This window comes from Vipera berus (assembly GCF_964194415.1).
Source record: "Vipera berus genome assembly, chromosome: 14".
Classification (NCBI taxonomy): Eukaryota; Metazoa; Chordata; class Lepidosauria; order Squamata; family Viperidae; genus Vipera; species Vipera berus.
In genome coordinates, this window is record NC_138217.1 from 12,672,457 (window position 1) to 12,691,034 (window position 18,578).

At 46.3% G+C, this 18,578-nt stretch overlaps 1 protein-coding gene across 1 annotated transcript in view; it reads right to left on the reverse strand.

The window, feature by feature from the left end:
* The window catches only part of HIP1R (huntingtin interacting protein 1 related), a 28,414-nt gene that overhangs the window by 1,482 nt on the left and 8,354 nt on the right, over positions 1-18,578 (reverse strand). The window contains exons 2-31 of the mRNA XM_081339176.1: positions 18,362-18,425; positions 17,461-17,603; positions 16,898-16,954; positions 16,515-16,595; positions 15,869-15,945; positions 15,355-15,416; positions 13,338-13,478; positions 12,156-12,213; positions 11,449-11,524; positions 10,610-10,747; positions 10,209-10,267; positions 9,714-9,786; positions 9,331-9,514; positions 7,716-7,804; positions 7,303-7,419; positions 7,017-7,118; positions 6,436-6,630; positions 6,086-6,233; positions 5,817-5,903; positions 4,872-4,979; positions 4,373-4,509; positions 4,089-4,199; positions 3,716-3,774; positions 3,020-3,050; positions 2,803-2,865; positions 2,325-2,425; positions 2,107-2,212; positions 1,433-1,556; positions 966-1,027; positions 332-529 (exon numbers count right to left, since the gene is read on the reverse strand). Of these exons, the coding sequence (XP_081195302.1) occupies positions 332-529; positions 966-1,027; positions 1,433-1,556; positions 2,107-2,212; positions 2,325-2,425; positions 2,803-2,865; positions 3,020-3,050; positions 3,716-3,774; positions 4,089-4,199; positions 4,373-4,509; positions 4,872-4,979; positions 5,817-5,903; positions 6,086-6,233; positions 6,436-6,630; positions 7,017-7,118; positions 7,303-7,419; positions 7,716-7,804; positions 9,331-9,514; positions 9,714-9,786; positions 10,209-10,267; positions 10,610-10,747; positions 11,449-11,524; positions 12,156-12,213; positions 13,338-13,478; positions 15,355-15,416; positions 15,869-15,945; positions 16,515-16,595; positions 16,898-16,954; positions 17,461-17,603; positions 18,362-18,425 (3,051 nt within the window). The remainder of the gene's footprint in view (positions 1-331; positions 530-965; positions 1,028-1,432; positions 1,557-2,106; positions 2,213-2,324; positions 2,426-2,802; positions 2,866-3,019; positions 3,051-3,715; positions 3,775-4,088; positions 4,200-4,372; positions 4,510-4,871; positions 4,980-5,816; positions 5,904-6,085; positions 6,234-6,435; positions 6,631-7,016; positions 7,119-7,302; positions 7,420-7,715; positions 7,805-9,330; positions 9,515-9,713; positions 9,787-10,208; positions 10,268-10,609; positions 10,748-11,448; positions 11,525-12,155; positions 12,214-13,337; positions 13,479-15,354; positions 15,417-15,868; positions 15,946-16,514; positions 16,596-16,897; positions 16,955-17,460; positions 17,604-18,361; positions 18,426-18,578) is intronic.

The following is an 18,578-nucleotide window of genomic DNA, read 5'->3' on the forward strand; positions in this document are numbered from 1 at the left end:
GTGCCAATTGCTGAGCAGCCAAAATTTAATCACGTGACCACGTCTATTCAGCTGTCCTAACTGAAATTTGAGTCATAAGGTACCTTGGGCAGACACTGTCATAACTTTGAACAATTGCTAAGTGACTCAGTCATAAGTTGAGGACTACCTACATTCTCTGGAATGAGTTTAGTAACATGCACAATTTTTTTTTTGCAAAAAGCTATCATTGGGTGGTGGTGGGGGGAATCAAATTCCAGGGAGAAAAGGCCCAGAATTATGGGTGGTCTGATATAGCCCCTCCCTTCTGCCCATGCTAAAGGTGAGGGTAGGGCCTCCTCCCTGTGCTCACCTCACAGTCCGACTTGCTCGGACCTGGCTTCTGTGCCACGGCAGGCCTCGGCAAGGATGCTGGCTTACGAGCGATCGTGGGCTTCTTTCCATCCACGTTCTCGGTGTAAAGACCAGCCAAGGCATAATGTTGCCGCCTCAGTTCCCCGAGACGCAGCCTCTCATTTTCCAGTGTCTTTTCCAATTCTAGAACCTTCACCTGCAAAAGATAGAATCTTCTTGGTCTGATATCCACCACCACTTCTCCTAGGTGTACATCCTTGGCCAACTTTAAGACCCGTGGACTTCAATGCCCAGAATTCTGGGCGTTGAAGTCCATAGGTCTTAAAGTTGCCAAAGTTGGACAACTCTGTCCTGGAGAGAACTCCATCCTTGTGCTACGGTTAACACAAGAATCTGCAATTGGATTGTTCTCAGGCTTATCCTGGTGGAGGTCTTCTCGGACCACCACCTTTGCGGAGAGGTGCTACGTTCAGAAGTTCCCATCATCTCTACTTGGAGAACTCAACAACCTTGAGAAACTCAACATCCCCGCCTTAGCCAAACCGTCCTTGTAGGGGTGAAATTTAATTTAATTTAATGAAATTAAATCCCAATACTTCTATTAAGAAATTCCACATTCGCACGATCCCTACCTGGGTCTCCATCTCCTCTTTCTTGAGTTTGATCAAGGACAACCCAGAGAAGTCCATGGTGTCTGGTTGAAAGAGCAAAAAAGATGTTCATTTCAGATGTGATCATGACCAAATCTCTCCAGATGTTCTGCAAGTCGTAGCAGAAACAGAAAAGCTTGCCCTATTCTGCAATTTTGGACATTCCACAATTCTTCACCCCCAACTAAATAAAACCACCATGTCTCCCTCCAACAATATCTCCTACAGAGGTTCCAGGCCATTTGCCCTACAAAATCATGGACCAAGCCTGCAGGAGTTTCTATTTCCTTCTTGAAAGTAAAGCTGTGATCCTCACAGATCCAGCCCTACAGATTTTTGTCTAACACACCCTAAATAAAATCACAATTTAAGTCTCAGTCCTCACCTAACCAAAAGAGCGCCCAGAATTTCTTGCCCGTTTCCTGCTTGGCAACCCCACCAAGTCTCACCTTTCTCTTCTACCTGCTCTTGACCGGACTTGGTAGACGCCATGACGTTAGCCGCCATCTCGTTGACCGTACGCGAGCATTCCTGGAGTTTGCTGAGGTTCCTGCTGTGCTTCTCCGCTTTCACCTGGCATCCAAAAGCAAACACCCCACCCAGAACCTCAATAATTTATTTGAAGGACTGTTTTCTCCTGGTTACATCCACCTCACCCACCAGAACAGGGAGGCAAGGAATGCTATGGATCCCCTCTCTAGTGGGACCATGTAGGGCCTTCTCAGTGGTGGCTCCTACCCTATGGAACACCATCCCTGCAGAGATAAGATTGGCCCCCACTTTGACACTCTTTCAGGAGGTCCCGAAGACCTGGTTTTGCCAATGGGCCTGGGGACTCCAGAGTGGGCTGGAGCTCATCAAGTGGCTTATTTGATTAACTGTTGCCACCAGGAACAGAGGGAGTTATCGCTTTTATTGTTTTATATTAGTTTTTTTAAAAATCTCTGTAAGCTGCTCAGTCACTGACAACGAGTTGGGCAGTCATATACATTTTCTTCATCACTCCCTTTTAATGCTTTGGGAGAAGAATGTGTGCTTCGGAGCCCTTCCAACAATAGAAACTTCACAACAAGCAAACCATCCAGAGGTTGCAGCTATTTCTCTTTGAGGACCACCATTTTACCTTGGAGGCGGCTACGAGCTGAGCTGTGCTAGCTGCAATCTCGTGCGAACAGACAATCAGCTCCTCGTACTTGCCGGTGTGCAAGACGACTTTATCGGCAGATTCTCTGATGCGGGAAAAAAGAAAAACGCATGATTTTCCCCCCAGCAGGTAAGCTGTGACGAGACAAAGCAAGCCAGTCAGGGAAAGAAAGCGGAGAAGCGATCCAGATAACCTACACCAGCTGAGTCGCTCCCCATCCCACGGCTTTGGATGCCGAGATCAGCCCTTCCGTCCAACAGGAGTTCTTGGCGTAAAATTCCTGGGGTGTTGCTGCCCCCTAGCGTTGAAGAGAAGAAATGTATTTTATGATTGCCTCCTACAGACTCGCCAAGAGCAAAAAAACTCCGGAGAAAAGGATCCATGGTGGGAATTTAAAAGACAGGGGTCTAAACAAGCTCTCATCTACCTCAAATTTACAATAGCTACAATAATGGATTTTCTAGGAAGAGGGAGGGACCCTGCTTGAAATGTCACAATGAAACAAAAAAGTGTGATGAAAAATGGGAGAGAGAGAGAGAGAGAGAGAGAGAGAGAAAAGAGAGACAGACCACCGACTCCAGCAGCTGAAAAAGGCAAACCATAGTCTTTCCCCAAATATTTAATTTTCTCCATTCTTTTTTTTTTTAAAGTAACAGCAGCAAAAAATGGTCTCACCCTTCCACCTTCCACAATCTCCTTCTGCAAATAGGTGGAGGTCAACACAAGCTGCCGGATAGCCTGGAAGTAGACAAAAAAGCAGAAGAATTCCGTTGAATTCTGAGCAATTCCTATCGTGGCCCCATTAGCTTTCAATAAAAGCTACCCACGGGTCTGACCCATTTTTTGCCGTGTATCCCAAATGGAATTATTTTTAACGATTACGGTCACTCACCTTCATCAAATCTGTGCAGGAATTCAGGATTCTGTGGGGAACAAATTAAGAAAACACTGCTAGAACGATGAAGCCTACGCATTTGGAAGTCATTCTTTTTGTAAGCAAAGTCACAACTCAAAATCTGACCCCCACTGAAAGATGTTGAACACTCGCCACTAAAGCATCTGTGCATACTCAAACGAAAACATTTTCAAATCTGTTGGGGTTTCTCCAAAGCAGCATTTGTAAACTTTAGGCATTTGATGGCGTGTGGACTTTTAACTCCCAGAATGGAAGTCTACACATCTTGAAATTACAATGTTACGTACGAAGTCACCCATTCAAGCAAGAGATGGGAAGGGCGAGGCTTTCACCTCGAAATAATCGCGTTGTAAGCAGATGAATGGATCGGTTGCCAACAGGCCTTCACGAGGTAGGGTTCGTGGGAATTTGAAATACGAGCTTATTATAAACATTTTAGAGAATGTATTAAGTATAGAAGCTAGGGTGCTTCTCTTTTAGCAAGAAAAAGGTTTGGGCCCATCTACTCCAGAAGTTTCCATCAAGGACTTTCCTGGCTCTGGTGACTTCAAATCTGTCTTAGCCTGAGACATTAAGACAGAATCTGGTGGTTTCAGATTCAGCGTGCAAACCTCCTGGAAAATTACGCCCTGGGTTTTTAGTTATGTAAATTCATCCCTGCCAGCAGCTTACCTTTCGTTAACTTCTAGTTTCACTCCAGAGGTTTCTACCCTGGCTTGATTCATCATTTCCTGTAGAGAAACGGAAGACAGAAAGTGGGTTTGGCCAGCCAACAGATCCGAAGTGGATCATCTCCAGCAAAGGAGGATCAAGTTGGATCGCTGCAAGGTTGGGGGATGCTTCTTGGCACCACATAATTAGGTGCGGATGCCGCTATCAGAATCTGCAAACGATTGCGTTCCCACAACAAACACCAAAGTTAAACCATGTTAGAGCTTAACTTGCACAAACCAACATGTCCAATCCCTTTTAAACTCTTTAAATCAAGGAGTTATATATTTTTCTGAAAAACAAACAAACAGTATACCGGTCAAGTTAAACCCACCTCTATTCTTTTGACTGCATCTTCAACTGCTGCAGAAGTGGTGGCCATCTCTTTGTCAACCAAGTCACCCAGTTCTTCTTCCCGGATGTCCAAACTTTTGGGCCTCAGTTCCTAAACCCCCCCCCCCCAAAGAAGAAAAGAAAAGTTGATTGAGTCTTCTGAGGAGAACCCTGGTCTTAAGAAAGCTTCAAGAGTTTAGTCAATGGTGAAAAGCAAGCAACGAAGTCACTGGCGCCCAACGTTCCTCATGGAGAACTTCTGGTGGGCTTCCATTCTCTCTTCACCTGTCCTAGCTGGAATAGCCTCTGCAGAGTTGTCCTCAGGTCTGCAGGATCTGCTTCTCGGAGAGACTGTTTATCTTTGAGTTTGTTCAGGTAGTCCAGGCTGTGTTGCCCACAGTCTCTGCAGGATTCTGTCAATTCTGGACCAGGGAAAAACCAAGATTTAGTTGGTTCCGACCCTGAGGCCATTTCAGGAAGCTTTAAAAACACAGATGTTTCCCTAGATAGGGAAGGCAGTCAACCTTTTGAAGGCAGTTAATTTATGGAGCAATACCATGATATCAAAAAAGGCTTATAATGTCTTGAACCACCTTTGGAAGACCCTAGGAGGGCTTGGCCCTTAATGCAAGGATCAAAAATCATATCAGACCAAAGATCTGAGGAACACAGCTAACATATCTTGTGGATTGGACCACTTCAAACACCACGGAGGTTGATGTTTCCAGTCTTCCATCTTATCAGGGGTGGGGGTGGGGTGAAGCCTTTCCCACACCCTACTCACTGTCAGCGTGATCCGTCGGGGCAAGATGGGATGTGGCGCTGCCATTGACGATGGCGTCTGCCATGAGATGGGCAAACTGAGCCAATGCAGCAACCAGTCCGGAGGCATCTGAGAACAAGAACAAGAACGGAGAGGAATGGTGAGGAGGCAGATGACTCCCAAAGTGTGTTGCATTCAAGGAAGATTCAAGAATGCAAGAACTTTCTCTGGAGTTGGTTGTCCTCCTGTTGCCCTTTCCTTTATGGCCTCCTTAGCCACTTTTAAGATGGGTGGACTTCCAACTCCCGGAATTCCCAGCCAGCACAGAATTCTGGGAGTTGAAGTCTACCCATCTTAAAGTGGCTGAGGTTGAGAAAACAGCTTCAACCCAACCCAAACCAACAGTGCTTAAATCAAAAAGGTGCACAAATGAAAGCTGAACATAAAAGGGGCATTGGCCATGTTTAAAAAAACTGCTAGTTTTAGAGTGTTTGCTGTGCCACAAACAGCTACACAATCAAACTGTTTTTTGGAAAGAAGACAGAATGAAAATCTATTTGGAGAGATAATTTCATTTGACTTGATGCCACTGAGAAGATGCTATTCCCAGCTTTGTCCCCATCCCACCCTCCCACCCCCCATGAGTGATCTAACCCAGCTTATCTTTAAGTTCCTGGTTCCTGAATTGGCAGGGATTTCTTTGTGCAAGAGACCATGGCTGATGGTCCTCACTTCAAACCTGGTCTGAAGCTTTAGCTACACATCCTTACATGTTGTGTCTTGTCAACTGACTAGCTCCATAGTTTGAGGAACTAGGAAGAAGAAGTTCCCCCCCCCCGCAAAAAAAGGAGGAAAACACGAGTTTGAGAACCAGCAACCTCTTTTTGCTCGCTTGCGATATCTGCAACGCTTCCAATCTCAAAGCTCGAGGTAAGGAAACCGGGGAACAAACTCAACACGTCTTACCTGCCACGTTGCTTAGATAATGCTGGTGTCCCTTCTCCAGGGCATTCACCGATTCCAGAGCTGCCTGGGTGCGGCTGACAAGATAATCTGCAAAGAAGAAATTAAGGACAAAGAATGTGGTTTTGGGAGGAGACGAAAACCTGCATGTCCCTGGATCTCTGACTCAAGGCAGCCTGAGGCTAGATTTGGAAGGAAAGGAAACATCTTATTCTCTCCATTTTTTTTTAAAAAAAGGGTTTAAGTTCTTCCAGCAAGGATTCAGGACCCACCTGGAGAACTGGTGCACCGGATATGCAAGGGGTCGTCCAACTTGGTCACGGCATCCTGGATGATGCTCTCGGCTTCCTTGATTGTCCCTTGCAAGATTCGGAACTGGTCGTCCAAGAGCTTCTGCTGCAAGTTCTGTTCGTGACTTCTCTGTGGGATGGACCCAAGACAGGGATGAGCAAGTACGTTTACACATTACATGACCAAGTGTTTGGATACGAGTCCAAGGAAAATCAGGAGGACGTGCTGGTCCCCTCCTTCCATCCTGGGCTGACTCCCTCTCCCTCTCGCCTTCCCCAATGATTGTGGGAGAGGGAATCCCACCCCCAAGTTCAATGTTTCTCCTCCGTACTTTTTCGACCAACTTTTCCTGGAGCTCCTGCACTTCCTTCGTCCTCTTCTCGGCTTCCTGGCTCAACAGCAGCTCCTTCTCTTGAATCAGGCCCTTCGTTGAGATGAGCTCACATTCCTTCTCATTGACCGATTTCCTCAGGGCCTCCTTCTCGGCTTGAAGGGCGTCCAACTGGCTGTTGAGGTCCGAGCCAACCTGCAGATCGCATGGGAAAGAGTTCCACACGCTGGTTCCTTGCTTGAAGAGTTCTTGCACCCTCTCTTCACGTCGTTTACGTGGAGAAGGTCTTTCCTTTGTTCCATCCTGAGGGCAAACTAGGTAGGACCTCACAAATACATATTTAAGATGAACTTTTACGGAAATGGGTCCTTGGTCTCTACAACAGGCTGGCCTTTCAACTCACTTCTATGCATTTCAAGATTTTAGTCTAGCTATTCCAGGCCACACATGTGTTGAAGACAGCATCCGAAGCTAGAAAACTATAAACAAGCGGAGACGTGTAAAAAAAGGTATCTCAAAATTCAGGCGGGGCTGCAGAAGACAGGACCCTGCTGTCCGTACAATCTCCTTAGGCCGAATACCTGCTTAGAATGGCTGAGCGACTGCCGAAGCTGAGTCAGTTCTTCTGCTTTGGAGTCCAGCTCTGTCTTCATCTGTTCCACCTGAAGCATCTGATCTTCTAACTGCATGAAACCCAAGAGACAGGACCTATGATGGGGTTTCCAAGGGGTGCCATCCTACCCCAGGGCCCAAATTATGTTCCAAAACCAGTTTTGCATTCAGACTTTAAAAGAGAAAGAATTGCAGCCTTGTCCAAAGAAGAAGAAGAAGAAGATTTTGACCCAAAGTGTCCCCATCCCGACCTACCTTCATTTCTGACTCTCGCTTGACTTGCTCCATCTGGAAAGACAGTTGTTCTTTGACCCGGGCCACCTCTTCCTGGCTCTGTTGGGTGACGGTCAGCTGCTTGGCAGTATCTGCGTTCTGGGGGGCGGGGGGGGGGCAAAGATTCAGAGTTGAAGGAAGGATTGAGAAGAAAAAGGAATCTGGCCAAGCAAGAGACAAATCATGGTTTCCTCTTACCCTTGGTTTATAATATTGGGGAAAGGACCTCATAAGAGACAAATCATGGTTTCCTCTTGCTTTTACTTTATAGTCTTGGAAGAAAACTCAATTTGGTCTTGACTGAAGTGAGGCAGACATTTAACTATGACCACAGAGGTGTCATAAAAACCCACGTCACGAGGAATTCCCCCCGCCCTCAACACGGGCACCATTACCTTTCTCAGAAGCTCCGCGTGAGTGTTGATTAACTCGTTGTGCTTCTCCTTCAGCTTGGCATAGCGGATTTCGGTGGTGCTGGCTTTCTCTGCCAAAGAGAAGAACACTGGCGCATTACTTTCACCTATTAAACCATGATAAATTATTTGAAGGACTTCTCTGCCACCCAGGCTTCTCACTCAAGGCACAAATGACCAGGCTTAAGTTCTCCTACTTTGGACCCATGATATGAAGTCCCAGCTCTCTGGAGAAAGCTCTGATGTTGAGAAAGGGGGAAGAAAAGAGAAGAAGAGGATAAGCAACAGCAAGAAGGATGGACTCACTGCAGTGATTCACAGGGCTGAACCACTGAAAGTCTCGAAAGTTGTTGTGGAGAACATCTGCCTTGGTGGTGTTGTGATTCAGGGTCAGCCTGTGGGTTCGGCAGTTGGGTCGGACGATTCAGAGGAGGAGGAGGGGGGTGTTGAAGAGCTTGCTGAGAATAATATTGAGGCTCCACAGAGCCCTCAGCCAGGCCCCTCCCATCTGGTCACGACGCAGACCCAGCTGTGTGAGCCTGACAGCGTGGATGAAGATGACCCACAGCTGGCCCTGTTCAAGGACGCCCGACGCAGGAGGCAGTCAATCAGGAGTAAACGGAGGAAGGCAATGGGGCACCTCGGAAGGAGGCAGAGAGAAGCCACGCCCTGAACTGTTTAAAAGGGGAATGCGTGGGAGGGCTGGTTTGCTGAAGGCAACCGTTTGAATAGCTCCTGTTTCATGGTTCGTGTTTGCTCTCTTTGCTCTGTTTATGTTTTTATGTTAATAAATTTGGCAGGCTTAGTTCCAGCCTCTTGCCTTCTTGTAAAAGGGGTTGTCCCTGCCTTTTCTGCAGGGCCGGTAGCAGGCTGGTACAGAACAGGTGGCTGCTAACAACTGACAACCACTCGATGGACCACATAATCCAGCTGATCATTCAACAAGCTAGCGGACATTCTCAAACTTGGGGACACCACTCACCAACCAGAACTGAGAACATTTGTGTGCTGGGACATTCTCTAGATTTATTGATTTACTCCTTGGCCATTCTGAGCAGAGCTAAATGATCAAACAAGGTCCCATCTGACGGGTGGGAGCACCCTACAGGTTTTGTAACGCTATGCCGGACATGTGGCTGATTTTTGTGCAAAAGGATGGACGTTCTTAACGGCCGAGTGAAAGGCCATGTGTCTGTTGTATTATTACACAGGACTGCTTCGGATGCGGCAGCCAGCACCAATGGGGAAGGCAACCCCTTCCATCAACAGACTGCCAAGATTTCCTAAAATCGTCAACTGTGTCACGGAGGACGAGAAACCCAGGATTATAAGACGTGTAACTTGAGAGGGGGCAGAATGAAGTGTTCCTTTCCCCCCCCCCAAACCCCCCCCCCCCAAATGTAAAGATGCAGAAAGCACAAAAAGTCAAGTCTGCAAAAGGAATATCCGTTGAGGGGAAAACATTTCTTTTTCTGCTGAATTCAGCTGGGGAAGCTGGATTTAACTTAAGAGCAAAACACACAACATGCCTGCTAGATCATACACACCCACCCACCCTCCCTCTCTCTCTCTCTCTCCCCCCGGCACCCCCACCTACTTTCTGCTTCCAAGTAGAGTCCTCGGTTCTTATCGCCTTCAAATTTTGCTTTCTGCAGCTTCTCCAGTTCATCCCGGAGCTGTTCGTTATCCACCAAGGCTTTCTGCTTCTGCTTCCTCTGGTCCTCCACCTCGGCATCCAGACTGTTCACCTGAGCCTTCAGCTGGGTGATGTACCTTTGAGCCTGGAGAGAGAAAACAGGTAGCTGTAAAGAAGCCAGAAACACCAAAGTCACATTCCTCCTTCCTCCCGCGTTCCTTCGATCAACAGCTCCAAAGGACCATCTTTTCAAGAAATACTTCCACAAATCAGGGGACCTTCCTAGCGACCACCGAGAAGTGCGGTGGTCCTTGACTTACGATCACGGTGGAGCCCAGACTGACCTCCAGCTTAATCTTCTCCAGTTCTGTCTGAAGCAGTTCGATTTCTTTCTTCAGATTTTCGATTTGCAGATCTCTGAAGATTAAAAGAACGACACGTTGCATTAGCGGTAGGCAAAACGGATCTGATGCTTTGGGTTTTTCAAGTCGGTCTCTATTTTCCCATCTGACTGCCGGGTACCCTGCTTAGATTTCCAGTGTTTTCCCACTAAAGATTCTTTGGTATATTTATAAATCCTGCAGTTCCATTCAGGCAGACTCCCTCCTGTCTCCAAATGGGACCTTTTGACTGTCAAACGCCATTATCAGGTGTCATAACACCTTAGAAGATGGTTAAAGTCTTCTACCTTTCTCCTGGGTTTCTTCTGTCACCAACCCTCCAAAGCCACACTTTTTAAAAATTATTTTTACTTCGGGAATCCCAAGCACTAGATAGCTCAAGGGTTGCTTTTTATTATTATTAACTAAAAGGTGACCTAGGTTTTGCTGGTAAAATACCTGTCATCTTTTAGTCCGTTGGGCGGCCCGAAAGTCTGCTCAAATATATCTGACACACGCTACAAAAAGAAAAGAAAAAAATTCTGGGAGTTAAAGCACCACCCATCTTAAAAGATGCTCAATTCAAGAAACTGTCCTCGATAAAGAAAAAAAGAAAAAAAATCAAGCCACCAAATTTGACGAATTGCAAATGTGCAGATTTCTGTTAAAAAAAAAATACAGAGAGCTCTAGCTGCTGTGAGCAAGCAGGTAGCCGTGCTATTTTGCCCATGCTCAGAAGCCTGTTATGCCTTCCAAAGCTGAGGAAAAAGAAAAACCATGGGGCTGAGCCCCAGCTGGAAGGGGAGAGTTTGCATCAGTCGCCCACTTCCGAATGGTCCGACTGAGCACCTGCATCTCACCTGCTGCTCTACGGATGGAGCTGAGCTGATCTCAATCAGGTTTTCCGCCTCCTCATCTTCGGGGGCTTCTTCTGGAATTACCACCACCGGCTTGACATGTTCAGCCAGGGCAGATGCCCTCAGGAAATTTGGGGGGTTCTGCGGGAGGAAGGAGACCCAAATTCATTGGCAACCTCAAGCTGCAATGAACCAAGGACATGCATTGACTTTTGCAGCTACTAAGATTGTTGGACGAGCAGGTACAAAAACATCCAGGGAAATATTTGAAGCCAGGGAAATGGGTCCCTCGTCAGTTAACGGGCGTGCTGATTTACCACCAGCTTATCAAGTACTTAGGAGGTGAGGGATTGGCAACACCAGGAAAGGCCATCAATATCCCAATCTACACCTAAAAAGCCGCAGACAATGGGCATCGCATAAATACCACACACAGAGAATAGCCTGCGCGCGCGCACACACACACACACACACACACACACACTACTAGAGAGAAGTTCCCTGAAGATGGGCTCCAGCATGAGTCTGAAAGCTCAGAAGACAAAATATCAGGTCCTGGTGACCGACCCAGATTGGATCCTGCAGCATTGTCCTGAGACATGTAAGTTCGCCTTCATTCGGAAAGAGATCAAATCCATCCGAATATCCTTCCCCACGGATCCATCCATCAATGTATCAGGATTGGCTCCCCTTTCAGACAACCCTGTGGGAAGAAAACTGGCAGGCTTCCTCCCTCACACACACACCCCTTGCTCGGGCTTTCTTTCACACATGCATGCCTGCAGGCAGGGATACAGTCATATTTGGCCCTCTTTCTAGCAGGAAAAATAGAAAAATAAAACCTCCGGCAGCCGTGGAATCTGGATGAGACGCTTGAAGTACAGCATGTCCGATGCTCTTTTGAAAAAGTTCTTGAGGCTACAAGGAGAAAACATCAGGAGGGTCAAAGAATTTCCCAAGAAATCCACCATGCTTACTACTTGACGCAGTTCAGTATTTTATTTACAAGCCTCTGTTCTTCCTAAAGGAACAGAGCAGGAAAAAAATCGGAAAAGTAAGGAATTCTAGCCAAGTCAAGTTGATACTGTCCTTACTGTGCTGTTCTTTAGAGAGGTTAGCCTAACCCACAAATCTATCCCGATTGTAACCAACATTCATCATCTCTCCTCGGATCCCATCTATAAGCTGATTTAATGCACAGTGCAGCGTTTCATAAAACCAGCCAAGTTGCTAGGCCTCATGATCTCAGGAATCTGGACTGGTAAACAGTTCCTGGCTACTCTTCGTGTTGCTGTGCGTGTTTCCTTTAAAAAAAAAACAACAGTGTATATTATACAACGGGCTGTCCTTTTAAGACAGATTTCTTAAGGAACCCAATTCACACAATGTTCTTGCGGTATATTTCTGTTTGTTTTTTTTTTAAAACAAAAAACCAGAACGACCATGAGACGATTCGATTAAACGCTAGGGAATACCTAACACAGCACTTGGGAGGTTTCGGAGTTCACAACCCATAGCCACAATTTGCACGGAGGGCTTTTTCTGTTACCTGCGAAACTGTTCGTGGAACCTGTCTCGATGGCCTTGCAACGTATCGGCTGGCAAACCTGAGCAAAAAAGACAGGAATGGAGCCTCAGAAGCTTCCCAGGGCCGTTTTTTAATCAGAGATGGTGGGGGGGGGGGAAGCAAACAACTCTTCTAAATAATAGGAAATCCAGGCCGGTTTTAAAACCTGGGGTTTCGGGATCCGCAACGTGCTCAAAGGATGCAGAAAACCGACGTTCTCTGTCTTTTAGCTGCATTTCAGGAGGCGTCAATTAGAGATGGGGGGGGGGTATCTGAGCAAATCCCCTCCAGCTTAAGTAAATCCTTTGAAAGGATGCATCAGTTTAAATCCTGCTCTGCTCCCATGGAAGAGCTGCAAGCAGTTGACTCAGGAGCAGGAAAGCCGCCTAAGGGGTCTCGGGCTGCCACTGCCTGGGTTGTGTTTCAAAGGGCGCCTGTGTTGTGATTGCACACTCAATGCAAATCCGGCCAAGCAATCTTGTTCTTTGCAAAGTTTCCTGCCTCCCAGGCACCCTTCCCACCCACCCAGCCAGTCAGCCAGGAACTGCTGCTCGCTCTGCAAAGGATCCTGGGAGATGCCAGATACACAGAGGAGAAGCTTGAACCCCGTAATCGAGTTTCTTCTCCAACTTATCGTAATTTCTCCTCTTGCACCGAGCAAAACCGGCCGACTTTTGCTGAATCTATGGCGAACGAACCGGACACCTCTTGGAAGTGTTAAATCTTTGGAAGACTCAAAAGCCCAGCGGCCAGATGTTTTCTGGAGTTAATTCAGATCAATTTCCACGTGACCAGACGCTGAGCGGGGAGAGGCAGAGAAGCAGGATAGGAGCAGAAAAGATTGTCGGAACGTGTCCCAAACCGTTGCAGATCTTTGTGCTTAATTTTGGCTAAGATAACTTGGAGAGTTTATTCTGTTGTTTGTCACCCTTAGCAACTTTTGGATGGGTGGACTTCAACTCCCAGAATTCCCCAGCCAGCATCCGAAAGTTGCTAAGCTTGACAAACAATGGTCTATTCTCTGTAGCTAGAGAGACAAAATCTTCTGCTTCTCCTGCCTACGTCGGAATCCAGGACTTTTTGGTCCCAGATGGGTGCTGGATGCGACAGAGGTTCTCCCTTACAGCCAGTGCCAGAACTGGGGTGCTCTGAAGATCCACTTACACGAATGGAGGTTGAACATCAGCTTCACGGTGTAATGGTACAGGTGGCTGCAATCTTGGATCACCTGGATCAGGGGAGCCAACCGGCACTGAACAGCCGACATCTGGGAGATGGCCATAGAAGAGTTGAGCTGCCTGAAGACTATAAGCAGAGGAAGAGAGAGAACTCACCTACTGTCGCTCCTCAGCGACTTTACGACTTCAACTCCCAGAATCCCCTAGCAAGTATGGATACGAAAGCAAACAACCAAAGGACACCCGTTTGCACCTTAAGCACCAATCATACCTAACAGAATAACAGAAAAGTTGGTAGGGACCTTGGAAGTCTTCTACTCCAAACCCCTGCTCAAGCAGGAAAGCCTTAGGGTTAGGATTAGGGTTAGGTCCCCATGAACTCGGAGAGCAAAATGGATATCGCCAACAAACTTGGAGGGCTTGGTATGGTTAGGAGGACACTGACTTTTCTAGCCTGCCCTATCTATGTTTCCTGGTAAAATACATGGGAAAATCCCATTGGAGGAAAATTCCACTTAGGGTTAGGGTTAGGTCTTCATGAACTCATAGAGCAAAGTGGACATCGCCAACAAACTTGGGAGTGTTTGGGTATGGTTAGGAGGGCACTCACCTTTCTAGGCTGCCCTATCTATGTTTCCTGGTAAAATGCATGGGAAAATCCCATTGGCGGAATAGTCCCCTATGCCATTTCAGACATATGTTTGTCCAATCAAACTTGTTGAGGGAAGGTACAATTATGATCAACGCTGGAAGCTCATGAATTTTATCTATTTATTCCTTTATTAGATTTTTTTATCCTGTCTTTATTTGTTTTTATCAATAACTCAAACATCTATAATACTGCCTCCTCCTCCTATTTTCCCTACAATAACAATCCTGTGAGCTGGGTTGGGCTAAGAGAGGGTCACTGGTCCAAGGTCACTGCCTTTTTGCAACCGACACGTTTAGTCTACTTGTCCCTACTCCTCCTAAATCATTTAAAATAAACACATTTCCATTCCCAGAGGTAAAATTTCCCGTCACCAACTGGAAAGTACGCAATGCAGCAGCCAAGAGTTTGCAGACGGATTTGTGGATCCAGCTGTTAGGCTCCCACCTCTGCACGTTTAAAATTCTGGGTTCCAGAAACGTTAATAGAAGAGCGTCTGACCAATTCAAGCATTGACCGATTTCCCTATTGCTAAGAAACCCTCTTTGCTTACTTAGGCTGCAAGGCGGTTGGCTTAAGCGAGATGTCGCCCAGGTTATAACAGGTTTGCCATTAACTTGGAGCCTGCATTTCCATGCCCGCAGGGAGGCCAGACCAAGCTCACGTGACAGCCATAGAACTTGGCAAGGGAAAAGGAGCACCGATCAACGTCAAACATTGGCCTTATCTGATGCTCCGCACAAAGGCAGCTTACAAAGAGCAGGATGGATAGGAAGGGCTTGCCAAAGTCAACAACGGTTCCGTTTCACCCAAAGGACGTTGGCTTTGTGGGGCAGAAATACAAAATTCAGGGACGCTTACGGGATTTTTTTTAAAACACAATGCCTTCGTCCGATGCCCGCCCCCCACGATTTATATAGCAGCACCCTTGCCCAACATCTCTCTGTTTTGTTTCAGGGTTACATATTTTATTTGCTTAATAAAAGACTCCGAAGGGGGCCCGCCCTTGCAAGGTGGTTACGGAAGAAGCTGATAAATTATTGCAACCGGGCTGCAAAACCACACCAGGGCCGCCTTAACGGAAGAGCCAACCAGCTTCGTTTTTGTACATTGTGCACTGAGTGTGACGGGGGGGGGGGCAGATCCGAGCAGGGAGCCATTGTGAAAGAAAGTCCTCCCTGCCAACGTCTGCAGACAAAGCTTCTGTTCAACCCGTAAAAAGAAAAAAAAAAGAAAACTTGGCAACGCCGCTCACGTCTCCGCCTGGGTTTAAAAATGGCACCGAGGGGGGGGGGGTCAAAAAAAAAAAAAGAAAATGAAAGGAGAGAGAGCATCGACGCTCAGGGCACTTTACCTGATTCTGCTAACTTGAGTTCGCAATCCATGTAGTCGAACATCTCAACGGTGAGCTGGAAGCTGTAGAGAATTTTTAAACCGAGAGCACGGGTCAGTTTCTCCCCCCCGTGCACAGGCCGTCCTTGAGTTACAACGGTTTGTTTCGTGGCCGTTCAAAGTTAACAACGGCACCGGGGAAAAAAGTGACTCAGGACTGTTTTTCACATGACCGCTGCAGCAATCCCTGGGGTCACATGATCGAAATCCGGACGCTTGGCAACTGGCTTGTAGCCATGACGGTTGCGGCGTTTCCCCCCACCCCCAGGGTCCCGGGATCCCCTTTTGTGACCTTCTGCCAAGGCTCGCTCAAGAACCGGCTTACTCAATCTTTACTCCAGAAAGCAAAAGATAAACCTGCCCCCCCGCCCAAGGGTCCAAATTCAGTTCTGAGATGCTACCTTGGCATCAGGGAGCAAAAAGAGCTTTTGGGCTTTCAGGAAAAAAAAACAACCCAAGATGAGAGACGCACTTACATGTTGTTCACATCTGTTCCAGCGGCCTTTTCCAGGACCTCGTCGGTGACTTCAAGGCTGGGAGGGAATTGTGGATGCTACAACGGGAAACGGAGTGAGAATTAAGCAGTTGTCATCTGGCAGAATCCTGCTTTTCTCAAGCCTTGTGGGCTTCCTTGAAAAAAGGACTGCCTCTAGGTAGTCCCCGGCTTACAACCGTTCGCTTATTGACCGTTCAAAATTAACAACGGCGCTGAAATAAGTGGCGTGCCCGTTTTTCACATTCCATCCCTGTGATCACAATTCGGATGCTCGGCAACTGGCATGTACCATGACAGTTGCAGCGCGCCGGGGTGACGTGATCCCCTTTTGCGACCTCCTGACAAGCAAAGTCAAGGGGGGAATCTGGATCCACTTAACAACCACGTTAGTAACTGAACAACTGCAGTGATTCCCTTAACAAGCGTGGCGAGAAAGCTTGTAAAATGGGGTGAAACTTGCTTAACAGCCGTCTTGCTTAGCAATGGAAATTTTGGCCTCAGTTGTGGTCACAAAGAGAGGACTGGCTGTTTAAGGGGGAGCTGTAGTATCTAACTTGCTTTACCCCACCCTCCAAAACTCGGTCCAACTTTACTGCGAGAACAGGATGGATCGGAAGAGAGTTTACCTTTGCGTGGAAGGAGATTTTGGTCAGCAAAAGCTTGGTGTAAATATTGACCAACTGGCCGTAACGATCGTGCAAGTGGCCCTGGAAAAGGAAAACCACAAATGCCTCTGATTCCAAAAATATATCTGGAGAGGCGAAATCTATTTCCGCGCGGTTTTGCAACTCCTTGCCTGCCCTGAAGGAAGTCCTGGCTCAGTTCTCCTACCCCAGACTGAAGAGGATGCCGTGTTTCTCAACTTTGCAACCTCAAGCTCTGTGGACTTCAGCTCCCAGAATACCCCCAGCCCCGCTTTATATTTGGGCAAAAGGTCTGAGCTTAGTCTTCTAAACCAATTTAAGATCTGAAAGTTCTCAAAAGAGGCAGAAGGAGATCCAGAACTCACCCAAAGATCTCCCGTTTCTCGAATGTTACTTCGATATCGCTGACAGTCCTGGAGAACCTAAAAAAAAATAATCAACGGGTGGTTGAAAAATGCATAGATCTGGACTTCTCACAAATGTAAAATATGCAGTTTGGGAATGAAAGGCAACGTCAGGTTGACCTAGGAACCCAAGATTTGGTTAGCTCCTAGCGTGCGAAATTCATTCTTGGATACCAATACTTAATGCACTGCTTACTGCTGACAACTTAAGCAATATCATTTGGTATAGGGTTTCCTGCCTGAGCAGGGGGTTGGACTAGATGACCTCCAAGGTCCCTTCCAAATAATAATAATAATAATAATAATAATAATAATAATAATAATAATAATAATAATAATAATTATTATTATTATTATTATTATTATTATTATTATTATTATTATTATTATTATTATTATTATTATTATTATTATTATTATTATTATTATTATTTGGAGGGTTGGACTAGAAGACCTCCAAGGTCCCTTCCAACTCTTGTTATTCTGTTGTTCATAGCTACAAGGGGGAAGACCAAGGAACTTACGTTGGGATGACCATCTCGGAGGACCTTGTGGAGAACATGGCAGAACTTCCAGCTCAGGATGGCACTGCTGGGCAGGGGGAGACCAATGGCATACGACCAGAAAGTAAATGCACCTTTCTCGTGATGGGTCCCTAGAATAATCCCTTTGCCACAAGTTAAGGTTCGTATCAAATTTGGAACACGTGTTCCTCATTTTGCTAAGATCAACTGTCGGAAAGGATCAGAGAAAGATATATATATATCCAAATTTATTATATATATATATATATATATATATATATATATATATATATATATATATATATATATATGTACGTATGTATGTCTTGAGCCTTTTTGAGCACCTCGTTGACCCAAATATATATTGATAGAGAAAGAAGATGGATGGATGATAAGAAAAATGGGTAGATAGACAGAGATGGACAGAGAGAGAAAGATGATGGATGAATGGAGAGAGAGAGAGAGAAAGAAAAGAAAGAAAAAGGAAGGAAGGAAGGAAGGAAGGAAGGAAGGAAGGAAGGAAGGAAGGAAGGAAAAGAAAGAAAAGAAAGAAGAAAGAAAGAAAAAAAGAAAGAAAAAGAAAGAAAGAAAGAAAGAAAGAAAGAAAGAAAGAAAGAAAGAAAGAAAGAAAGAAAGAAAGAAAGAAAGAAAGAAAGAAAGAAGAAAGAAAAGCTAATTTGGTCTAGTAGTTAAGTTGCTGGATAAAACCTGACTTTGCTTTTATCTACCTTCTGACCTTGTTTGCATTTCCTGGTGTAAGTTGAAACTCTACACTGCTGGAGGCAGAAACCCTTTCCTCCCCGTGTTTGCTTGCTGGTTTTTATACTATTTTGCAAAAGTGGCCCCAGCTGCTCCCTCCCAACCTCGCCCAGGGACATCAGGCGAGATGCTCAAAGGATACTCCGAGCGTGCTTCTCCTTCACAGGGACTTCCAACGTGTTGATGGCTTTGCTGATGCTTATCGCCTGCCAAGGAAAACAGAGGCAACGGGGTGAAATGAAGCCGGGATTCCTCACAGCATTTTCTTTAAATTTGCTTTTATTTATTTAGCGGCCACCCGCCTTTATTGTCCTCACAAGTAATTCAGACATATCCCACACGCCTTCCTCTTCCTTTGA